General features: G+C 35.5%; 1 protein-coding gene across 6 annotated transcripts in view; it reads right to left on the bottom strand.

The window, feature by feature from the left end:
* LOC148948301 (zwei Ig domain protein zig-8-like) overlaps positions 1-25,832 on the bottom strand; it is a 579,089-nt gene that overhangs the window by 195,365 nt on the left and 357,892 nt on the right. For all 6 annotated transcript variants that reach the window (XM_089093876.1, XM_089093881.1, XM_089093877.1 and 3 more), the window contains one exon: positions 15,861-15,988. In XM_089093876.1, coding sequence (XP_088950002.1) covers positions 15,861-15,988 — 128 coding nt within the window. The remainder of the gene's footprint in view (positions 1-15,860; positions 15,989-25,832) is intronic.

Genomic DNA, 25,832 nt, shown 5'->3' with positions numbered 1-25,832 from the left:
TTCTAAAAGTAAAATCGGAAAGATTCAAAATAATTATTTTCTTTTTCCCTGAAAAAGACTATGTCAATATAAAACGAACAGAAATTAATTTAAAAAAACTTTTTCCACAAAATAAGTTATTCGAAAAAAAGTAAAGAACTCCATTAAACCAAAAATAGACAAAAATAGAATCAAATAATCTACCATGAATACAACTACCACAAATCAGTATCAATAATTAAATGAAACCCAAAACGAACAGAAATTAAAATAAATAACAGAGTCAAACTCAAAACGAGCATAAATTAATATGAGTAGGATTCAAAACCCCTATGCTTTCTAAAAGCCAGAATATAATTTGTAATTTACTGAAAAAATTCTTTTAAATGTTTTTACTTTTATAACTTTAAGAAATCAAAAATTTATTACGGTTTTAAGGAATAAATATCAGCATATGTATGCTAAACTGACAATGCAAATTGAATTGTTTTCAGTAAAGTACAGATTACATTCTTTCTTTTAGTTGTATACAGTAGATTGTACATAAGGAATTCCATCGCGCCCCTAGGAATCTCCATGTTATTCTATCGCACCTCTACACCTTTTCAAAGAGATTCAGAACTCCCTCACATGGCCTTACATTTCTATAGAAGCTATACGAATTACCATGCTATTCTATGTTCCTTCCATTGTTATTCTATGGGACCTCTACACGTGATTAAACACGTTATGAAACTATGTGCTATTTGCTTATGTCCCTTTGGTACCAGTCCAAACGAGTGGGGATTCCCCGCCTGTTTCTAAACATTGCAAAAAAGATAACAGTATGAACGGGGGATTCCCCGCACAAATTTGTTTCAACTCCAAGTTTTTCAACCAGACTGGTTATTAGGAAAGGTTTTTTAGGGAAAGCTGTCAATCACCCATGTGTTATCCACAGTTCCATTTTTGAAGTCTGTGGAAACAGTTTGACGTTTTCGGTGAGATTACGTTCCTTGGTGTTTGATAGACATTTGCAAAAAAGGGGTAATTAGTGATTGGATAATTTTTTAATGTGAAAAATCTGAATAAAATATTTTTGGAGCATGTACTTGACGATGGATAAAAGGGTTAAGGTGATTAGCAATTACGAGCAAGGATCCCCCCACTGGTTCCTGGCAGTAGGCTACGCATATCAAATTGCTGTACTGTGGGTTAGGTAACATGATTAAACACGCTTTTACAATCGGAATTCATTGATTGACATTTGCAAAAAAGGGGTAATTAGTGACTGGATAATTTTTTAACGTGAAGGGTCAATTTTGGAGGGAAAACCAAAATACTCAGAATCAAAAATAAACGGGATCTGCCTCAAGGGGAAGGCTCAGAGGCCCTTCGTTCTCCCATTTCTGAGGGCAGGGGAGGGGGGGGTCAAATTTGGAGGGAAAACCAAAAATACTCAGAATCTAAAATAAACGGGATCTGCCACAAGGGCAAGGCTCAGAGGCCCTTCGTTCCCCTATTTCTGAGGGCAGGGGAGGGGGAGAGGGTCAATTTTGGAGGGAAAACAAAAAATAATCAGAATCGAAAATAAACGGGACCTGACTCGTGGGGATGGCTCAGAGGCCCATCGTTCCCCAATTTCTGAGGGCAGGGGAGGGGGGGGGTCAATTTTGAAGAGAAAACAAAAAATAATCAGAATCGAAAATAAATGGTATCTGCCTAAAGGACAAGGCTCCGAGGCCCATCCTACCTCCATTTCTGAGGGCAGGGGAGGGGGGGGGGTCAATTTTGGTGGGAAAAAAAAAAATACTCAGAATCGAAAAAAAATTGGATCTGACTCAAGGGCAAGGCTCAGAGGCCCCTCCTTCCTCCATTTTTGAGGTCAGGGGAGGGGGGGGGGTCAATTTTGGAGGGGAAACAAAAATGGTCAGAATCGAAGATAATTTCCATTCATCTTAGTTTTTAACGATGCTCCTTATTTCTAGTTGAAACTGCTTATTTTTTAATTTAATTGGGAATGAGAAGTCAAACTCTAACATAAAGAACAAGGTATTTTGGAGGGGGTATCTGATGAAATAATTTAGGTCGTATGATCAATTTAATTTTTTTTTTAAATTCAATAGTTTTTCAGTAAGGACACTCAATATCCTAAAAGTGTCTGATTAAAACTTTTACCTTGAGCATCGATGTTGTTAGCAAAATTTCAAAAAGGATCGTTTATGAGGGCTTGCGTATCTGATGAAATAATTTGGTTCGTATGATCAATTTAATTTATTTTTTAATTCTGTAGTTTTTCAGTAAGGACACTCGATATCCTAAAAGTGTGTGATATCCTAAAGTCTGTGTGTGTGTGTGTGTCGTTTCTGTGTGATTGTCGTCTCTATGTGTAAGTCTTCACTTTGAGTTTGCCGTCTCTGTTTCTGTGTCGTCTCTGTGTGTGTGTGTGTCGTCTCTGAGTGGATGTTGTCTCTGTGTGTGTGTTGTCTCTATGTGTGTGTCGTCTCTACGTGTGTTTCGTATCTGTGTGTGTGTGACGTCTCTTTATGTGTGTCGTCTCTATGTGTGTTTGTAATTTTTGTGTGTGTATCTCGTCTCTCTGTTTGTGTTGACTCTGTGTGTGTGTATCGTCTCTGTGCATGTGTCGTCTCTAAGTTTCGTTTCTGTGTGTTTGTCCTCTTTGTTTGTGATTCGTCTCTTTGTGTCTGTCGTCTCTGTGTGTTTGTCCTCTCTGTGTGTGAGTGGACTCTGTGTGCGTGTGTCGTCTCTGTGTGTGTTTCGTATCTGTGCGTCTGTCATCTCTATGTCTGTGTTGTCTCTATGTGTGTGTCGTCGCTGTGTGTGTATGTCGTTTCTGTGTGTTTGTCCTCTCTGTGCGTGTGTCGTCTCTTTGTGTGTTTCGTATCTGTGTGTGTGTGTGTGTTGTCTCTGTGTGTTTGTCGTCTCTGTGCGCGTGTCGTCTCTCTATGTGTGTCGTCTCTGTGTGTTTGTCGTCTGTGTGTGTGTGTGTCATCTCTATGTGTAAGTCGTCACTTTGAGTGTGTCGTCTCTGTGTGGATGTTGTCTCTGTGCGTGTTTGTTGTCTCTATGTGTGTGTCGTCTCTATGTGTGTTTCGTATCTGTGTGTGTGTGACGTCTCTTTGTGTGTGTCGTATCTATGTGTGTTTGTCATTTCTGTGTGTTTGTCTCGTCTCTCTGTGTGTGTTGAGTCTGTGTGTGTGTATCGTCTCTGTGCATGTGTCGTCTCTATGTGTCGTTTCTGTGTGTTTGTCCTCTCTGTGTGTGATAAGTCTCTTTGTGTCTGTCGTCTCTGTGTGTTTTTTAAATTTTTGGGTCACCTGCCGGAGACTCTGGGTGGGTGGGCACCCCCAAATATTGTCCCAAATTCCTCTCTCAATTTAGCACTTGTTCACGGATGCCCAGCGTCTCCAATCACTTTCCCAATAGTATCTATTCATTGTCTCATCTCAGTTTAGAAAATCTGAGCCAATTTCCACTTTTTAAAATTTAGGGTCACTTGCCTGAGACTCTAGGCAGATGAGGTGGGCACCTCCAAAAATTTGTCCCAACTTCCACTCTAGCCTTAGAACTTATTCACGGATACCTAAAACCGTCAACGGTTAGACTGTTGCCCTAGCGGTAACCATGCCATACTCTGCACTCATACCAACAATATATTTTTGTTTTTTGTTTTCCATTTTCACAATGGGGTCCCAATCGAGTTCAAGTCCATCGCTTAGCAATCAGCCCTTGACAAATAAAGCCCAGATAGTTGGACTCCAACGCTCCAATCTGGACACTGACTAAGACCCCAATTCTCTGCTAGTGAATGTCAACAATTCAGGCTGGTGGACTAAGACCCCAATTCTGAGCTAGTGGATATCCACCATTCAGGCTGCTCGACTGAGACCCCAATTTTGAGCTTGTGAATTTCAACCATTCAGGCTGGTGGACTTAGACCCCAATACTGAGCTATTAGATTTCCACCAGTCAGGCTGCTGGACTAAGACCCCAATACTGAGCTAGTGGATTTCCACCATTCAGGCTGGTGAACTGGGACCCAACAACATCGATTCTAAAGGTAAAAGTTTGAATCAAACACTTTTAGGATATCAAGTGTCCTTACTGAAAAAAACTACTGAATTAAAAAATAAATTAAATTGATCATACGACCTAAATTATTTCATCAGATACGCCCGCACTCATAAACGATCCTTTTTGAAATTCTGCTAACAACATAGATGCTCAAGGTAAAAGTTTGAATCAAACACTTTTAGGATATCGAGTGTCCTTACTGAAAAACTACTGAATTAAAAAAAAATTAAATTGATCATACGACCTAAATTATTTCATCAGATATGCCAGCACTCATAAACGATCCTTTTTTGAAATTCTGCTAACAGCATAGATGCTCAAGGTAAAAGTTTGAATCAAACACTTTTAGGATATCGAGTGTCCTTACTGAAAAACTACTGAATTAAACAAAAAATTAAATTGATCATACGACCTAAATTATCTCATCAGAAACGCCAGCCCTCATATACGATCCTTTTTTAAAATTCTGCTAACAACAACGATGCTCAAGGTAAAAGTTTGAATCAAACACTTTTAGAATATCGAGTGTCCTTACTGAAAAACTACTGAATTAAAAAATAAATTAAATTGATCATACGAAACAAATTATTTCATCAGATACGCCAGCCCTCATAAACGATCCTTTTTGAAATTCTGCTAACAACATCGATGCTCAAGGTAAAAGTTTTAATCAGGCACTTTTAGGATATCGAGTGTCCTTACTGAAAAACTATTGAATTTAAAAAATAAATTAAATTGATCATACGACCTAAATTATTTCATCAGATACCCCCTCCAAAATACCTTGTTCTTTAAGTTAGAGTTTGACTTTTCATTCCCAATTAAATTAAAAAATAAGCATTTTCAACTAGAAATAAGGAGCATCGTTAAAAACTAAGATGAACGGAAATTATCTTCGTTTCTGAGCATTTTTGTTTCCCCTCCAAAATTCACCCCCCCCCTCCCCTGCCCTCAGAAATGGAGGACGGAGGGGCCTCTGAGCCTTGCCCTTGAGTCAGATCCCATTTATTTTCGATTCTGAGTATTTTTGGTTTTCCCTCCAAAATTGACCCCTCCCCCACTCCCCTGCCCTCAGAAATGGGGGAAGGAGGGGCCTCTGAGCCTTGCCTTTGAGGCAGATCCCATTTATTTTCGATTCTGAGCATTTTTAGTTTTCCCTCCAAAATTGCCCCTCCCCCTTACCTGCCCTCAGAAATGGGGGAATGAAGGGCCTCTGAGCCTTCCCCTTGAGGCGGATCCCATTTATTTTTGATTCTAAGTATTTTTGGTTTTGCCTCCAAAATTGACCCCCTCCCCCCCCCCTGCCCTCAGAAATGGGGGAACGAAGGGCCTCTGAGCCTTGCCCTTGTGGCAGATCCCGTTTATTTTCGATTCTGAGTATTTTTGATTTTTCCTCCAAAATTGACCCCCCCCCTTCCCTGCCCTCAGAAATGGGGGAAGGAGGGGCCTCTGAGACTTCTCCTTGGGGCAGATCCTATTTATTTTCTGTTCTGAGCATTTTTGATTTTTCCTTCAAAATTGACCCTTCAGGTTAAAAAATAATCCTATCACTAATGACCCCTTTATATCAAATGTAAATCAATGAATTATGGTTGTAAAAGTGTCTTTAATCATGATACCTAACCCACAGTACATCAGTTGGATATGCTCAGCCTACTGCCAGGAACCAGTGGGGGGATCCTTGCTCGTAATTGCTAATCACCTGAACCCTTTTATCCATCGTCAAGTACATGTTCCAAAAATATTTTATTCAGAGATTTCACATTAAAAAATTATCCAATCACTAATTACCCCTTTTTTGCAAATGTCTATCAAACACCAAGGAACGTAATCTCACCGAACACGTCAAACTGTTTCCACAGACTTCAAAAATGGAACTGTGGATAACACATGGGTGATTGACAGCTTTCCCTAAAAAACCTTTCCTAATAACCAGTCTGGTTGAAAAACTTGGAGTTGAAACAAATTTGTGCGGGGAATCCCCCGTTCATACTGTTATCTTTGTTGCAATGTTTAGGACCAGGCGGGGAATCCCCACTCGTTTGGAATGGTACCAATGGGAAATAAGCAAATAGCAGATAGTTTCATAACGTGTTTAATCACGTGTAGAGGTCCCATAGAATAACAATGGAAGGAACATAGAATAGCATGGTAATTCCTATAGCTTCTATAGAAATGTAAGGCCATGTGAGGGAGTTCTGAATCTCTTTGAAAAGGTGTAGAGGCGCGATAGAATAACATGGAGATTCCTAGGGGCGCGATGGAATTCCATATGTACAATCTACTGTATACTTGGTAGATTATTTGATTCTATTTTTGTTCATTTTTTGTTTAATGGAGTTCTTTACTTATTTTGAAAAACTTATTTTGTGGAAAAACTTTTTTTAATTAATAATATGAAAAACTTTATAAATCTGGAAACTATGAGGTGCTTTAAAGGCACTTTGTACGCATGCATGTGTGGTCATGTAAATTGACATCTGCAATTGTCCTTCTAATTATAGAATAAGTTGTATATTTTTATAGATTATTCTATACTGATGCATAAACAGTGTTCAATTAAAATATCGCAAATTATTTGTCTATTTTTGCTGTATATTTTTAATATGCTCGTAACAAGCTCTTCAAGTGGGCTGGCTTTTAAGTTTAGTTTTCAAATTAGAGTATTCTTTAAGTCATGAGCAGCTGGAAGCTAAAGAGATAATTAAAAAGACATCAAGCTCATTTCCTTTAGATAGAAACAGAAAGTAATTTTTATTGTTGTTTAAAAGTTCCAGAAGTTACTTTTTCCAGTTGACAAAAGTCATATTCGATAAAAAAAAAGTATTATCTAAATAAAGTACATAATTCCTATAAAGAACACAGATGCGGGATAAAAAAAAATGTCGGTAAATATATTGTAAATAGAATCGTTTCTTCAGTCTGACATATCCTGCTGATGTTTAAACCAAACAAGAAAAAATAGTTTCATGGTCATTATCTGAATCATTTTTTTTCTTTATTAAACGCCGTCATGACGATTGATAAAAAAAAATTTCCTATCCACAAAGGATTCGCACCACACATGTGGTACTGGACGGTTTTAGAAGCTCTTTTGATATTCATTTTTAGTCTCGTAGAAAAAGGGAATGGGAATCAATCAGTTTCTCCCCTAATGGAATTACAAGATAAGTTTCCTTATATTGTTTTGTCGTTTCTACGTTGTCTGTCTATTCTTATCCCCCCTTCCCTCCCCCTTTTGTTATCTCCCTCTTTGTGCTATTTCCTTTCATCACTTAATCCCCTTCTACCTTTTACATCGTCTTATCCCTTTACTACTTAATATATTAAAACACTTATGAGCTGAGAAGCTTAGTCTAAAGGCCATTAAACCCCCTGCACTCTTTGTATTAAAAGATTTTTTAAAGGCTCTAGAATGACTATCAATTTCTAGAGTGCAAAATAATTATTAAAGTCACCTTTCGCTTGGGAATCATTTCGTTCTACATAAATTTTAGCTCTTTTGAAATTGTGCATCAATCTTTAGTTTGATCTTGATCTGTGTAATGGGCAGAGGTTTATTTTGAAATATAATTTGAGCCTAAACTATGAAGCTATTTTGACCAATCTATCACGAATGTCATGGCAGTTACAACCTTCTAAAGAGCAATATATGACCCGTGTCAAATGAAATTTGGATATTTTGATTCTAGCATGTACACATAAACCTATTTCCTGGACGTTTCAGATTGAGACTCAGTAATAATTAATGCTATGAGCTGTTTCATTACGTTTTGAAGTGGAAACAAAATTCGCCGATTTTCAAAAAAGGGGAAAAGAAAACTATGGAGCTGATTAGAAGCTTTTTTTGTTTGTGGTGTTTAAAAATGCTTTTTCACATTTCAAACCTCGTGTTTTATCGGAGGTAGAACCTGAATAACCGTTTTATCTGTAGCCTTTTCGCTCTTGGTTTTTCTTACTAGCAATTAAAAGTAGAATTATGTAAACGTTTTGGTTAAAATATTACATATATGCAACATTTTGAACAACATTTCACCGAACATTCTGAAAACAGAGGTGCTGTTTTAGAAAAAACACTTATCTTAGAAATGGTTGGGGTTGAAAATCACAAGTTACATTTTGCTCTAATTTGTATTTTTAAGAAATACCTTTTGAACTAATTAGCTTTATTTGAATTAACAAATGGGCAGAGGTCAAACGCAGTGGCAGAAATGAACCTTAATTTATCTGACTTCAGTAAATTATCGTAAATAGTTGTTTAGAATTTTCATTTGCTGTAAGTAAAATTGCTGATTATTTAGTTTTGAACTCGGTATGCTCAGCCAGAGTCGACCCAGTTCCAGATGGGTACTTGGAGAATTCTGGGGGAAAACACGAGATGAGTCGGAGGATTTGTCCCCAACCATGCATATCACTCCCAGCTTAAGGCATAAAATCAAGAGATTGGTACCTGCGCTACGCAGATTATTGTCTGCATGCAAAAAAAGTTTTAAGTTTAAGTAATTAAAATCAATGATTCTAAACTTTTTTTTTATTTAACTTAACTTAGTCTCTATTGCAAATTGAGCTTAGATTGCTGTTGCAAACAATCAATAAGAATCAATAATTTAATAACCCCGTTTTAATATTTTATGCTTAGCTTTGATCGTGATCCTCAATGCAATTTGATATTATATTAATGTTTCTGCATTGTAATGAATCGATTCTAGTGCCATCTATTATCCTGATTTAGCTACCAGTTTTGAAAAGAACGTTTTTAGCAATATTTCTGTTGGCCATATGGGCAATTTTGAACTAGGAAACTTTAACCTACAATTATTTACGTTAAAAACTGGAATGACTATAAGAAAAGGAAATACCAATTGTTTCCCAACCGATGCGTTAATGAAGCACCTAAACCAACAAATCATTTCTTATAATAAATAATTATTTCTTTAATGACTTTGAAACGTTGCATTTTTTATTTATAAAAAATGAGGATTATTAAGACAGCGCAAATATTCATTTCAATACCCTTGTACTAGCTGAAGAGCTCTTTATTTATTTATTTATTGGTTGTTTTTGGAGATATTGACGATGAAACTGAAAAGAATCTTTAAAAACTCACAAACAACAACAAAATTAGGATTTTAGCATAAAAAGACGAAAAAAGGCACTATCATAGAAAAACTCTAATAACAGTAAAGCTCAAGTAAAGTTTTTCCAATCCATAGAGAGCTTCTGATGTCAAAAATTATGCGCCACTGGAAATACCCCTTTAAAGAATCGCAGCAGCATAAAGGTAAACAATATCAACCCATAGATGGGTTCTCTTTTAGGCCCCGACCAGGTTAAATTAGAACACCACCTAAGAAAACTCCAAATGTTTGGTATTTGGATTTCTCAAAATCAAAAAATATATTATAAGATTGCTTACACACGAAATTTCCTTCTTTTGTTAATCTTTTGTAACAGTTAGGACTTTAAATAACAAGTATCTTAAATATATTGTATAGTTTTTAAAATGGATTAGCAATAATTCAAATTGTCTGAATTATTCTATGATAAAGTTAGGATATCATAGTATATCCAACTAGTTTGGAGGTCATAGGATATCCAAGCTAGGATATCATAGTAAATTATAAAAATACAATAAGCTGGAATATATATGACTGCATAACTAAAGCCATTAAACCTGTTAGGGTTTTCCAGAGTTTTTTTTTTCTGTAAAAAAAAACTCTATTGTATAGTTTGAAAAAAATTGACTTTGTTTTACCTTTTTGATCTTAACTAGCTAAGTAATCCCGATCTTCCCAGAAGCAATATTCCCATTTATAATGATTAAATAAGTATTTTAACTTGAAACTATCATTTCTTGGAATCGAAGAGCCGCACCTATGAGCCATTCCTTTATTTCTATGGAGGCGATCCTTAGGAATAACTTTGGGGTAATTACATTTCGTTAGTTGGTCTTTAAATTTCTTAGATTTTAGGGTTTTTTATTTCTTAGAATTTAAGCTATTTAGCTTAAAACGTGAATTTCAAAATTTAAAGATGGGATAAGTATATTGAGAATTTCAGAGATTATATAAATGAATATTATTAGAAAAGATTTATGGCGATCTAAAAAGATGAAAATATTTCAGACGTGTGGTGGAAAAAAGCCAAATAAATCAAACAGTTCGTGGTAACGGACTGTAAGTAAGGAGTGACCCAGCTCAATGGTAACCGAAACTCTAAAAAACGGAATTTTGATACAAATAGATACATTAAAAGAATCAGATTTTAATTTTGATTTAAAATATATAAGTTTCATCAAGTTTAGTCTTACCTATCAAACGTTACACGCCTTAGAAAATTTGGCTGATTCTCGAAAAAAAGGGGGAAAGAACATCTAAAATTGATAAAACCTCAGTGAAAATTAAACTATCAGATTCAGTGTACAAGATAAACCTAATGTTTGGGTTTCAAGCACCTATCTACAAAAATGTGGAATTTTGTATTTTTTGCCAGAAGAAAGATCACGGATGCGTGTTTATTTTATTTATTTTTTTTTTTTTTCCCCAGGGGTTATCGTATAGACCCAGTGGTCCTAGAATATCGTGGGAGGGCTCATTGGAACGGAAATTAAAAGTTCTAGTGCCCTTTTTAAGTGACAAAAAAATGGAGGGCAACTAGGCCCCCTCCCACGCTCATTTTTTTCCCAAAGTCACCCGATCAAAATTTTGAGATAGCAATTTTGTTCAGCATGGTCGAAAATATGATAGCTATGTCTTTTAGGATGACTTAATCCCCCGAAGTCCCCGGGGGGAGGGCTGAAAGTTATGAACTTTACCCATTATTGGGAAGTATACAGACGTTTCAGGGGGGATTTTTTATGGTAGGTGGGGGGGGGGTCGAGGGTTATATGGGAGGATCTTTCCATGAAGGAAGTTTCCATGGGGGAAGGGACATTGCTATGAAGGGGGCGCCGGATATCCCAGCATTATTAAATAAAAAGATCAGAAATTAAATTTAAAAAAAAAACAAGTTTTTCCACTGAAAGTAAGGAGCAACATCAAAACTTAAAACAAACAGAAAATATTAAGTATATGATTGGGTTCAACTTATAATCAATATCTTGCTCTTTAAGCCAAAGATTTTTTAGTACGTTCATAAGAGCTATTTATTCTAATTGACGGCATTTGTCATTAAGGGGTCGTTTTAAAATAATTGGAACAAAATTCGAACTTTAGCTTAAAGAGCAAGGTATTGACTAGATGGCGAACCCTCTAATATACATATTAAAAACCCCTGAATATAGAAGTTCGTTACGTAATTTAATTTGTAAGTTACGTATATTTATTACTAATAAAAACGTTCATAAATAAAATTACACAAGTTTCGAGAAAGCCATTTAACCAAAAAAAATTAAAATTAATATGCAAATTTTTTTTTAATTATTCATGTACGCTGAGTCAAAATCAAAACCTGCCATAATTCAATAACGTTCAAAAATTAATTAAAAAAAGTTTTTTTAACTGAAAGTAAGGAACGACGTTAGAACTTAAAACAAACAGAAATTATTCCGTATATGAAAGGGACTCTGCCCTCCTCAACGCCTCGCTCTTTACGCTAAAGTTTGACTTTCTCACAACTTTATTTTTTTTAAAAAATAAAAAACTTTAGCGTAAAGAGCGAGGCGTTGAGGAGGGCAAAGCCCCTTTCATATACGTAATAATTTCTGTTCGTTTTAAGTTTTAACGTCGTTCCTTACTTTCAGTTAAAAAAACTTGTTTTTTTTATTTAATTTTTTCAGAGGTAAAAATCAAAATCAGCATTCGTTACAATTGGGTCATTGCTAGGATGTACCGTCTCTATGTTCAAATGCACTTGAAAAAATTAGCTTGAAACAGAATTATAAACGCCCGCCAAAATCTTAAAATGTGAAAATAGACTAACTTAACTTGGTGACAACAAAAGAAGGGAGCACCACCCCACTGATTTAGCTTTTCATCCTTTAAGTGGGTCAAAAGTTCATTTTATCAAATGAACCAAATGTTTGACCATACTCTTTTTTCTGTAGGTCCCAAAAAAATAACAACACTAAATAAGTGACAATTGAATTTTGTAGGATTAAGCAGATACGTTTTCGTTTTGACTTCGAAATTTTGAACACTCGCCAAAACAGTTCATTTGTTACTGAAAAAAAATTCACTTTGTCTGCTAGCTTCTGGATAAATAAGTCTTCTTAGCTTCAGACTTGACAATTAGAAACAATTTCATATTGAAAATATCTTTAAAAAGATAACTCCCGACAAATCCTTCTTACGTAAATTTATTTGAGTGGTAGGCCCTAGGCCTATCTTTAGATTTTGAAAAAAAAATTGTATCCTTATTAAAAATTTAAAAGTGGGAAACGTAGATTTTGATAAAAACATTTTTTGTATCTTTCAAACAGTTCGTGGTAACGAACTATAAGAAAGGAGCGACCCGGCTCAATAGTAACCGAAACTCTAAAAAATTTTGGTACCTCTGATAGATACATCAAAAGAATTGGATTTTTATGCTGATTTCAAATACATAGATTTAATTAAGTTTAGTCTTAACCATCAAAAGTTACGAGCCTGAAAAAATATACCTTATTTTCAAAAAAAGGGGAAACACCCCCTAAAAGTGATAGATTAATGAAAAGTAGACCATCAGATTTAGCGTGTCAGAAAACCCCAATGTAGATGTTTTAAACCCGTATCTGCGTTGAATTTTGTATTTTTTTTTTGTCAGAAGAAAGATCACCGATAGGTGTTATTTGTTTTTCGTTTGTTTTTTGTTTTTCCCAGGGGTGATCGTATCAATCCGATGGTCCTGGAATTTTGCGGGAGGGCTCATACGAAAAGAAATTAAAAGTTCTAGTGCCCTTTTTTAAATGACCAACAAAATTGGAGGGCCACTAGACCCCCTCCCGCGTTAATTTTTTTCTAAAAGTCACCCAACCAAAATTTTGAGATAGCTATTTTATTCAAAACAGTCGAAATTCTAATAACTATGTCTTTGAGGATGACTTAACCCGCACAGTCCCCGGGGGAAGGCTGCAAGTTATGAACTTTGCCCTTTGTTTCAGAGGCCCAATAGTAAAGACCATACGGCTCTAATGTTATATTAGTTTTTTTTTCCCAGAGGCAATTCTTATGGAAGTAGTCGTCACATAGACTTTGGAAGGAGCTAATTCGATTGGAAATCGGAAGTTCTAGTGCCCTTTTTAAGAGTCAAAAGTGATATGAGGGCAACTACCCCCACGCCCTTTTTCTTACCAAATGCATTCGATAAATATTTTTAGATATAACTCCGGTGTCGACACAACCCCTAGGGCCCAGGGGCAGGCGTTGTAAGTTAGGCCCCGGGGGCATATATGGTTCTTATGGAAGGGACGTTCGTATAAACTTCAGAGAGGGCTCATTTGATTGGAATAAAAAAGTAATAGTACACTTTATAAGAGTCAATTTAGAACGGAGGGCTGCTAGCCCCCCCTCCACACCCTTTTCCTCAAGCCCATCCCATAAGAACTTTGAGATGGCCATTTTGTTAAAAATAATTCAAAGATCATATAACAAAAACTCCGGGGTCGACACAGCACCCCAGGGCCCGGGACAGGCGTTGTAAGTTATGCCCTGGGGGCATATATGATTCTTATGGAGAGGATGCTCGTATAAACTTCAGAGAGGGCTCACATCATCTAAGTGGAAAGTCCTAGTTCAGTTTTTGAGAGTCAAAAGACATTGTGGGGCAACTAGCCCCCACACGCCTTTTTTTCCCCAAATGCATCTGATAAAAGTTTTGAGATAGCCCTTTTGTTAAAATTAGTTCAAAGGTCAGATAATAAAAACTCAGGTGTCGACACAACCCCCAGGGCCCGGGTGCAGGTGTTGTAAGTTATGGACTGGGGGTATATATTGTTCTTATCAAAGGAATACTCGTATAAACTTCAGAGAGGGCTCATTTGATTGGAAATTGAAAGTTATAGTTCAATTTGTAAGAGTTAAAAGAGATCCGAGGTTAACTACCCCTCCCCCCCCTTAGCCTTTTTTTCACTAACCCATCCGATAAAAATTTTGAGATGGCCATTTCGTTAAAAATAGTTCAGAGGTCAGATAAGAAAAATTCCGGGGTCAATACAACCACCAGGGCCCAGTGACAGGCAGCATTGGATGTCCATATTAGACCAGGTAAGCCCCCCCTAAAATTCAGCCTATGGGCGCCCATGATATTCAATTTAAGCTTTACTTGTTTCCAGATTTATTTATTCATTTATATTAGTACCTGTCGTATATTTTTTTGCTATGATTGTTTATTTAATTTCTGCTCGTTTTGGGTTTCATTTATTCTTTAATAGTAATTTCTGCTTGTTTTGAGTTTGAATTATTCTAGGTTTCTATTTCTTCTGATCTTAAGTTTAATATGGCCTTTACTTCTTTGCTTCTTTTTTTTAGAGAACTTCTTTGTCGGAAAGTTTTTTTTTTAATTAATACATATAGTATTGGTTATTTGGACGGTTTCGGACGGTATACAGACGGTTTCTGGAGGGATTTTTTTGGGGGAGGGCAGGGGAGGGGGTTACGCGGGACGATCAATCTATGGAGGAAATTTTCATTGGAAAGAGAATTTTCTATGAAGGGGGCACTAAATTTCTCAGTATTATTTAAAAAACGATCAGAAACTAAATAAAGAAAACCATTTTTTTGCAACTGAAAGCAATGAGCAACATTAAAACTTATAACGAACAGAAATTATTACGTATATGAGGGGGTTTGCCCCCTCGTCAATACCTCACTCTTTATACTAAAGTTTTTTTTTGAACTTTCAAAAGAGCTCTCTATTCTAATCACACGGTCTTTGTGATTCAGAGGTCATTCTTAAAGAATTGGAACAAAATTCGAACTTTAGCGCAAAGAGCCAGATATTGACTAGGAGACAAACCCCCTCATATAAGTAATAATTTCTGTTTCTTATGTGTTTCAATGTTGCTCCTTACCTTCAGTTGAAAAAACTTGTTTTTTTATTTAATATTTTAACAAATCCAACAATTATTGACCACCTTCCTTACAATTCAGTAAGTTGATGCTAATTTTCAGTGTCACAAAAAATATTTTTCACTATTCGTAAAATACTCAATATTCAAAGAGTTTTATAGTTAAATTTAAAACTTAAGGCTTCAAGAGGCCAACTTTCCCCTGAATATACATTACCAAAAACTTTTTTTTATCACTTTGGTTCAAAAGGAATAATAGGAAAAAGTAATAAAAAACAACCGGAGAGCATAATTTGCAAAGTATAATTATTTTCAATATTTTGTTTGGGCCATTAAATTGGCTTCAAAAAATATAGTATTCATAGCTTGACTCTATCAGTATGGAATCTTTCTGGCTAATTTGTCAACATATCAGTCTTTCGCCGAGGGAAAATGTGGCAAAAAAAAAAAAATGATGAAAAAAGTAGCGTTATTCATCGGGATTATTAAGATCAAGAACTAAGTTATTATGGAAATGTCTCATAAGTAATCAGCCAGACTAAAAAAAAACAGCAAAAAAAACAGCAAAAAACAGCAAAAATGAGAATTTCTAAATTAATTCTGACAAAGAAATTAATATTAAAGTAAATTTAGTTTAAATTAACGCTGATTAAAACTGACGTGAGTTAATCATGGTTCAAAATGTGCCCTGTAATTCATGAAGAGTATTTCATCCTCCTCTTGAGTTCCAAAATATCGGTTAACTTGAATTAAAAACTGAATAAAAGAGCGTATTTTACTTTTGAATACGAAAAAAAAAATACTTTTTTGGATTTAAGCCTACCTGATCATGGTGATACCAAAATACGTATGCTGGTGGTTCTGGACTATATTGAATAATGCATGTGAGGTTGATTCTACTACCGTGATCTACATGAACATCTGGCCCACCAAGAATAGTTGCTTTCGGTACTAAAAAAACAAAATTAATGGTTAAAATTTCTTTAGTGTTAAATGCTTAATTTTACACTAAAATTTTAAATATCGTATGCTGTTGGTTCTGTACAGTAATAGATAATGCATGCGAGGTTATTATTAACATGGGGGCATGTTAACAACGCATTTGAGGTTGATTCTACTACCGTGATCTAAACGAACATCTAGCTCACCAAGGATAGTTGCTTTCGGTACTAAAAGGACAAAATTAATGGTTAAAATTTCTCAAGTGTTAAACTAAAACTTAATTTTACACTGAATTTCTTAAATTTGAGGCATCGTATGCTGGTGGTTCTGAACTGCACTAAATAATGCACTCGGGGCTATGTTAGCATGAGGGTATTTTAATAATACATGTGAGGTTCATTATGCTACCATGATTTACGTGAAAATCTTGCCTAACAAGAATAGTTGCTTTCGGTACTAAGAAAAGCAATATCAATCGTTAAAATTTATTAAGTGTTAAATTAACGCTTAATTTTGCACTGAAGTTCTTAGATTTCAACACAATGAATTGCCTATTTTGTTTATTCTTGAATATCTCAACAAAGATTTGATTCTTCGAAGGGGGGGGGATAGAAAGTGAGAAGGTAGAGAAAACCTGAAATATTAGATAGTTTTGACATATCGGAAAAAAAAATTTGGGACCTAGTTCTTTATGGTTTCAGAAAAAAATTAATATAAATAATACTATTATTTCTTATTTAATACTTTCTTCGAAAAGATTTGAGAAGTTTTTTCTTCGATTTTTCTTTGACAAATAATAACATTTTTATTTTGACTTTAGACAAATTAGGTGTTAAAATTATTTTCCTAATTGCCCAAAATACCATCTCACTACATATGATAATTCATATTTTGAGAACTTGGAAATAGTGATTCTTTCATAAATGACTGCTTTTAATATGTATATATTTTTTTTTTTGCATTCGCAACATAAATAAACAATGTTTCTTAGCAAAATAAGAACTAATTGTAATTTTGCTAAAAAGATAAAATTTCCAACAAATTCCTATATTTGAGACTCTAGTTTTCATCAAATAGCACCCATGAGATTATTCATGGGGGCTTCAATCCACGAAAATTTTGGGGGAAGGGTAAAACTTTAATTTTCAAAGTCAAAGGGCTGTATTTGTTGTTTTACCGATTCTTTTGAACGAAAATACACAAGAAAAATGTATTTTTCAATTAAAATAAAAAAAAATATATAAAGACAAAAACAATAAACAGAATTTTTAAATATAAGAGGTAAAGGGACAAGAAAGTACAGGGAGGCAAGTACCACGAACGGCCCCCTTCAAATCAACATGCTTGATCTTTTTTTCATGCAAAAACTTTTGCAAAAATCTGGTTTCCAGGAATTGTCACTGTTGACTGAAAGAACAAAATTAAGCATTAAAATTTCTCGGAGTAAAGTCCGTTCATCTGTAAATGCCTAACTAATATTTAAGCAAATTTTTGAAAACTGACAATTGAGACTAGATGGAGCCATGCCTGATTGAGGAGTCTGTGGATTCTATCTGCCTGTATCCCTTAGAACTATGATCGTAGGGCTGATCTTATTGATCTAAAGATTGCAGAACACTGAAAGGGGGCCATGGGTATCGCAAGGAGTGGCAGGGGGGCCATGGCCCTCTAGAAATTTGGGACTATAAAATAATAAGGAAACCAAAGGAAAGAGAGCAGAATAGAGAAAAACCATTGAAAAAATCCGTGTTGCCCCATTGCTGGCTGCCTGCCAATAGATTTTGACCCTCAATATGGAAAATATAAAATCAAAATTGTGACTGAGTGACCCCTTTTCAGTTTTCCACAATTATTTTTTTTATACGATTTGGTTGGAGTAACAAAAAAATTAAATTCTTCATAGTAATGAATGGTAAGTAAATAATTGTCCTTGTCAATAACGAAAGTATAAGCGCCTAACTATTGACAAAATTCAATCATATAATCAGCTCTTTATAGTTGTCCTAAATATGTATTTGTTGATTAGTAATCAGAGCAGCTATTAGTACACAAGAAAGTTCATATTATTGCAGAAAACACAAGGAACAAAAACTTAATAAGAGGCAATTTCGTTAAAAATATGCCATCAACTTTTGCTTGCATTGCAAGAGTACCCTTAAGCAGATATATGAAGCCAGTATAATCAGAAAAGTTTTCAATGAATGGAATGCTGGAAATTTCTGTGTTTTCATCCTGAAAAGACACGTTTTTTATGTTTTATAAATTCTTTCTAGGAGTGATTGTATTTATCCAGTTGTCACTTTGAAAATGATTTAATTTGTACAGTTATGAAGTATAAAGGTGTCAGTAGTATTAGGTCAATTACTCCGATGACAGACATATCCCATCATTCTGACGACACACATAACCTATCATTCCAAGCGCACAGGAAACCCATCTCTCCGACAACACACATGATGTTATTACAACTTTCGGGACAAAAAGGAAATTTCTGGAAGCATTATTATCTGAGTTTTGCTTGGCAAGTATTTTGTTCAATAATTGAAGAGAGTTTGAAGTGAGAGGATGTCTAATAAACTAAGTTTTGATTTGGATTATAATATACAATTGGTAGAGATCTTTTTATGCTCTAATGGAATCAAGCCGAAAATTGATTATTGATTATTGATAATTGATTATGACTGCAACCGGCCAGGTATCATTTTTGTAATGTAATGGTCCTGAGCACATTGTTGTTGGATTAAGATCAAGAGGAAGGTTTAACGGTGATTCCCCCAATGCTACCGACTACATAACGAAAGTCATAGATGACGTTATTGTTAACTACAGTTATGGATGGTGACATGTTTTCTTTTCCAACAGTACTTTTATTTAGCTTCTAAGCCTTTTTCCATTGATTTGATGAAATTTGTGTTTGATGTAGGAATTGAATGTGAGACCTGTGATTTTTTATGGTAAAATAACGACACGTTACTCGACTGAGCCAACAAGTCATTGAAAATATTACGTTCTTTGAAATACATTCTATAATAATCAATGTATTGTTTCCGGGACGTTGGCCAACTAGTATTAATCGTCACCACATCGTATCGAGTTACTTATGTAATAGATTTCTCAATTGGATTTTTTGGTATGTATTATCAGTGATACGTTTCCGGTAACCATTTCTGACATCATTCCGGGAATATTCATGCCACGTTCATTTGAGATACATTCGGGACAGACATATTCTTTTAATGGTTAATGAAACATGTTTCGATCTCGAAAAATTGTAATACGTCCGACCACACCCGTTGAATTTATATTGACACTATGTTATATGTGTTTGTATATCTGATATCATCTTTGGCTTAAAAAACATCCCTCCCTACTAGCCATTCTTGAACTATTGAATTCAATCTGTGAAATATTTTTGAATTTGGATTTTCAGGGGACGGCGAAGAGCAATATGAAAACTAAAAAGCACATAAACAACAACCTTCGGGTAGTTTGCGAGCTTAGCCCTTAGGGCGAATCTTAATAATTTTTGATTCTGAACATTTGTTTAATAAAATTTTTTAACTTGGAATTTTTTTATGCGGCCGCCCATAGTACCCTATGGATGGGCATCAACAGTAGATGGTTTGTTGTGTCAGCGTTGCGTTGAATGCTCACAAAGGATAGATGTTTGAACTATGAGACAAGCATTAATGGAGATCATATTAGAAATGTGCGTGCGTTGTCATGACTGTGAGCGATTAAATTCCTTTAGAGTATTGAAATAATTCAACATTGCTGATGATGGACATGCAAAAGTGACCTTTTCAGAGAAGCTAGTGCTCAAAGATAATGTAAGTCTGAAACTAATAGTTGACGACGAGGGACAACTTCTTGCTTATATTTCTGGTAACACGCTACCTGCTGATAGATCCTACCGTCAATTTTTCAGTATTAGCATTAAATTGAAAGTAAAGGGGCAAAGAAAGGCATACTGCTGCACTAGTGTAAAAATGCATATCATGTCTATTTGCAAAAGCTGCATACTATGTAAAAATAATGTGGTAATAGGCAGTGAAATTGAAAGCAAAAAAATGGCATTGGCAGAAAGCATAACAACGGGGCTATGAAGATGAATAAGATCATATATGGATCATATAAAGATCATATATGGTATACCGACAGATACAGTCAATGAGCCCAATAAAACCAATGATGAAATGTGTGATGGTTGTAACTGAATCCATCTTAGAACTAATGTATGTCTCAAAAAACGGAATAAGTAACATGTCAAGAGAAAACACAATTAAGTATTTTCTGGAACAGACTCAAAGTGTTCGTTTTTTTAATATGATATTCAAACTATCATTATTTCAATAAAAGTATTTTAAACAATAATTTGATATGTTTCCATTAATTTAAGGGTACGCTAGCAAATCAAAAGTTTAGTATGTTTACTAAAAACCAAGAGATTTAAGAAAAGGAAAAAAGAGACAGGTTAACAACCACTCAGACACACAAGCATAGTAAGGGAGAGAGAGAGAGAGAAACACCTACAAACACACAGAGACAGACATACAAACAGACAAAGACAGATACAAAAACATGAAAACATCCGCTTAGACACACAGGCATAGTGAGAGAGACAAGGAAACAGCAACTCGGACACACAGGTAATGTGTGAGAGAGAAAGAGAAAAAAACACGTACGAACAAAGAGAGTCGGACACACAAACACACAAAGATAGACATGGAAACACTCAGAAACCCAGGCGTAATGAGAGAGAGAGAGAGAGAGAGAGAGAGAGAGAGAGAGAGAGAGAGAGAGAGAGAGAGAGAGAGAGAGAGAGAGAGAGAGAGAGAGAGAGAGTGAGAGAGAGAGAGAGAGAGGGAGAGAGAGAGAGAGAGAGGGAGAGAGAGAAAGAATGAGAGAGAGAGAGAGGGGGAAGGAGAGAGAGGAAGAGAGACGGAGAGAGAGAGAGGAAGAATAAGAGAGAGTGAGAGAGAGAGAGAAAAAACACATACGAACAAACAGAGTCGGACACATAAACAAACAAAGATAGATATGGAAACATGCAAACTCCCGCTCAGACACATAGAAAAAATGACAGAGACATGCAAACAGCCGCTCTAACACACAGGCTTAGTAAGAGAGAGAGAGAGAGAGAGAGAGAGAGAGAGAGAGAGAGAGAGAGAGAGAGAGAGAGAGAGAGAGAGAGAGAGAGAGAGAGAGACAAAACACATACATACACAGAGTGTCAGAAGCACGAACAAACAAAGACAGATGCGGAAACATGCAAGCATCCACTAAAACACACAAGCATAGTTAAAGAGGCAATTAAACAACCCCTCAGACACACAGGCATAGTAAAAGGAAAGAGAGAGAGAGAGAGAGAGAGAGAGAGAGCGAGAGAGAGAGAGAGAGAGAGAGAGAGACAAAAACACCTACAAACACACAGAGTCAGACATTTCTGACTCTCTCTGATGTTTGCATATCGCTCTGACTCTCCGTACCTGTGTGTCTGGGCGCGTGTTATCTTGTGCCAGTGTCTGTTAATTGTGCGTTTGTGTGTCTGAATCTGTGTGTTTGTAGGTGTTTCTCTCTCTCTCTCCCCCTGTCTGTCTCTCTCTCTCTTTCTCTCTCTCTCTCTCTCTCTCTCTCTCTCTCCCTCCCCCTCTCTCTCTCCCTCACTCTCTCTCTCTCTCTCTCTGTCACTTTACCTGTGTGTCTGACCGGCTGTTAGCAAGTCTATCTCACATAGCCTGTGTGTCTGAGCAGGTGTTTGCATGTTTCCATGTCTGCCTTTGTTTGTTTGTGTGTCCGACTTTGTGTTTTCGTATGTGTTTTTCGTATTTTCGTATATCTCTCAAGGCCGTATCCAGGGGGGGGGGTTACTCGGTTTAAACCCCCCCCCCCCGAAATTTTTGACCGAGTCGAAAATAAGTCGAAAATTAGTAAAACCTGGGTAAAAATCAGCAAAATTAATCGAAAACTGAGTAAAAAATTAGTAACCCCCCCCCGAAAAAAAATCCTGGATCCGCCCTTGATGTCTCTGTCTCCCACTATGCCTGTGCGTCCGAGTGGCTGTTTGCTTGTCTCTCTTACTATGCCTGCGTGTCTGAACGGGTGTTTGCATATTTCTGTGTCTGTCTTTGTCTGTTTGTCTGTCTGACTCTGTGTGTTTAAGATGGGTTTTTTTTTCTCTCTCTCTCTCTCGATATGCCTGTGTGTCTGAATGGGTGTTTGTCTGTCTCTCTGTTACTTTCCTTACATCTCTGGATTTTTAATAAACATTCTAAATGTTTGATTTGCTAGCGTATCCTAAAATTAAAGGAGACATAACAAAGTAATGCATAACATATTTTTATTGAAATAATGGTATGTAGAATATCATCATAAAAAAATGCCTTTGGTTTATTCTATAAAATGCTTCACTTGTTTTCTCTTGACATGTCAGTTATTCCATTATTTGTGTCATACATGAGTTTTAAAATGGATTCAGTTACAACCATCACAAATTTCATCATTGGTATTATTGGGCTCATAGACAGTAGCCCCGTCGTTATGTTTTCTGCCAATGCCATTTTTGTTTTGCTTCCAATTTCACTGTCTATTACCACATTATTTTTACATGTTTTGTAGTTTTTGCACATAGACATGATATTCATTATTACACTAGTGCAGCAGTATGCCTTTCTTTTCCCCTTTGCTTTCATTTGAATGCTAATACCGGAAAGACAAAGATAGGATCTATCAAAGGGTAACAAGGTACCAGAATTATAAGAAAGAAGTTGGCCCTCGTCCTCAAGTATTAATTTCAGACTTGCATTATCTTTGAGCACTAGCTTCTCTGGAAATGTCACCATCGAATATCCGCTATCAACAATGTTGAATTTTTTCGATACTCCAAAGGAATTTAATCTCTCACTGTTCATGACAACACACACATACATTTCCAATATGATATCCATTAATATTTGTCTCAGTTTTATAATATCTATCCTTGTCAGCATTCAACGCAACAGTAACTTTATCATGTATACATACTTTCTTCGAATATTTCATCTTCACTTTTTTTTAATATAATGTAGTGTTTATCCTAATATGGTGTAATTGTTTGAGAAATTGATTGCGCAAATAAGTTGTTACGATGTAGTGAAGCTTAACATCAGTTTACCAACGTCCCTGAAACAATACATTATTTGCCTTAGAAATTATTTCTAAGGATGTAAAATTTTCAACAAATTGTTGACTCAGTCGAATAACGTGTTGTTCTTTTACCATAGGAAATCATTGGTCTCACGTTCGATTCCTACTTCAAGTATAAATTTTATATCAATGGAAAACTCCTTAGAAGCTAAAAAATGTATCGTATACTATAACTATAGTTAACAATAACGCCATCTATGACTTTGGTTGTGTAGTCGGCAGAATTGGGGGAATCACCGTTAAACGTTTTTTTAATCTTAACCCACTGAAGATGTGCTCAGGACCATTGCATTACAAAAATGGTCCCTGGCCGGTTGCAGTCATAATCATTAATCAATAATCGTCTCAATACCATTAGAGTACAAAAAGATCTCTTCCAGTTTTATATTGGAATCCATATCAAAACTTAGTTTCTTAGACATCATGTCACGTCGAACTATTACATAACCTACTTAAATTATTGCATAACATACTTGCCAAACGAAACTCAGATAATAATGCTTCCAGATATTTCCCTATCGTCCCGGAAGTTGAGATAACATCATGTGTGTTGTCGGAATGATGGTTTACCTCTGCGCTTGGAATGATGGGTTAAGTTTGTCGTCAGAATGATTGGCTATTTGTGTTGTCGGAATGATTGGCTACATGCGTCGTAGAAGTGATGGGTTATTTGTGTCGTCGGAATGATTGGCTATGTGTGTCGTCGGAGTAAATTGACCCAATTCTACTGGTGTCAAATATATTGGTTTTTTGTATTAAAAATTAAATTAAACAAATTGAATGAAAATTTTTTATTTGATTTTTTTAAGCTTAGTTTTAATGTTTTACTCTGAAAAAACTACTTTGACATTACGTTACTTTTTAAAAACACTGAGTCTAAAGCCATTAAATATTTCGGTGTTCGATAATCAAGTTCAAAACTGTCGATATGTTAAAAAATATTCGTTCAACGCTTCGGCATTGCTCAGCAGAACTGAATGCTGAGAGTTTATATCTTAGTTTTTGTAAGTAGACTATTGTTTTACATATTTTTTGTAATTAATTACTTTTTTCATTTTTTTTTTCATTTTAAATTTAATTGGCATAATTTTTAACTTGCTTTTAGAAAAATATTTGTATCTAAGCTTCATTAAATAAAAAAAAGAACAAGCTTTTTCAACTGAATATAAGGAGTAACATTAAAACTTAAAATGAACAGAAATTTTTGCGTATGTGACGGGGGTTGCCCCTGCTCAGCGCCTCGCTCTTCACGCTACAGTTTTCGGCACTTTTAAAAAAGTTTATTATTGTTCTAATTAAACGACTTTTGTATTCAGGAGTCGTTTTTAAAGAACTGGGACACGATTTAAACTTTAGCGAAAAGAGCAAGCTGTTGAGGAGGGGGCAACCCCATCATAACGCAATAATTTCTGCTCGTTTTAAGTTTTAATGTTGCTCCTTACTTTCATTTGAAAAAACTTGTTTTTTTATTTGTTTTCTGATCGCCATTTAAATAACGCCAAGATACCTGGATCCTCCTCTACGGAAAAATCCCCCTCCCCACAGAAATATCATCTGGACGATTCAATCTTGATGAGAATTTTCCCCGAATAAAACCCCTTAACATTTCCACGCGTAAAATTGAATCGGTAGAGATTAAGTAAGACATATAAAGAAATTTCGTATAGAAATTTTAGCAAATTCACCAAGCGTAAAATTTTCCATGAAAAATTAACCTCCTGGGAAATTCCATTTGCATAGAATATTCTCCCCTTGCAAAATCCTCCCAGCAGAAAATTCCCCCCCCCTCCCCAACCGAAAAATGTATGCATACTTCCCAATAAAAAATACTATACGTAGGCTAAGCAATGGGGAAATTTTATAACTTAAAAACCTTGCCCCTGGGGCTATAGGGGATCATTTTATCTCCAAATACATGGTTATTGGACCTTTCAACTAGGCTGAACAAGAAAGGTTGTCTCAAAATTTTCATCGGACGATTTTAGGGAAAAAGTGGCGTAGGAGGGGCCCTAGTTACTCTCCGATTTTTTGGTTACTTAAAAAGGGCACTAGAACTTTTTATTTCCGTTTTAATGAGCTCTCTACCGACGTTCTAGGCCCACTGGGTCGATAAAATCACCCTTGGAAAAAAAAACACGCATCATTGATCTTTCTTCTGGCAAAGAACTACAAAATTCCACATTTTTGCTGATATGAGCTTGAAAACTCTAAAATAGGATTCTTTGATACGCTAAATCTGATGGTGCACTTTTCATTAAAATTCTATGACTTCAATGGGTCTTTCCGCCTTTTTTCGAAAATAAGATAAATTTTCTCAGGCTCGTAGCTTTTGATGGGTATAGACTAAGCTTAATGCAACTTATATATTTGGAATCATTATAATAAGCCAATTCTTTTGATATATCTAATGGTATCAAAATTCCGTTTTTTAGCCTTTCGGTTACTATTGAGCCGGGTCGCTCCTTACTTACAACTCGTTACCACGAACTATTTGATTACCCATCAAAATCCAAACAGAGATCATTGAAATATTGATCGTTTTTTCTGCGTTACCAAAAGTATTGTTTTCGTAAAAATTTACAGTTTCATGAAATGTAATTAAACAAATAGAAAAGGTTTTTCAACTAAATAAAGAACAAGTTTAAATCTTAAAACAAATATAAATTAC

The sequence above is a fragment of the Artemia sp. Qi Xiang Cuo genome, chromosome 9 (genome assembly GCF_049724085.1).
Source record: "Artemia sp. Qi Xiang Cuo chromosome 9, ASM4972408v1, whole genome shotgun sequence".
NCBI lineage: Eukaryota > Metazoa > Arthropoda > Branchiopoda > Anostraca > Artemiidae > Artemia > Artemia sp. Qi Xiang Cuo.
Note: the sequence above shows the minus strand (reverse complement) of the source record. Positions and strands in the feature narration are given on the sequence as shown.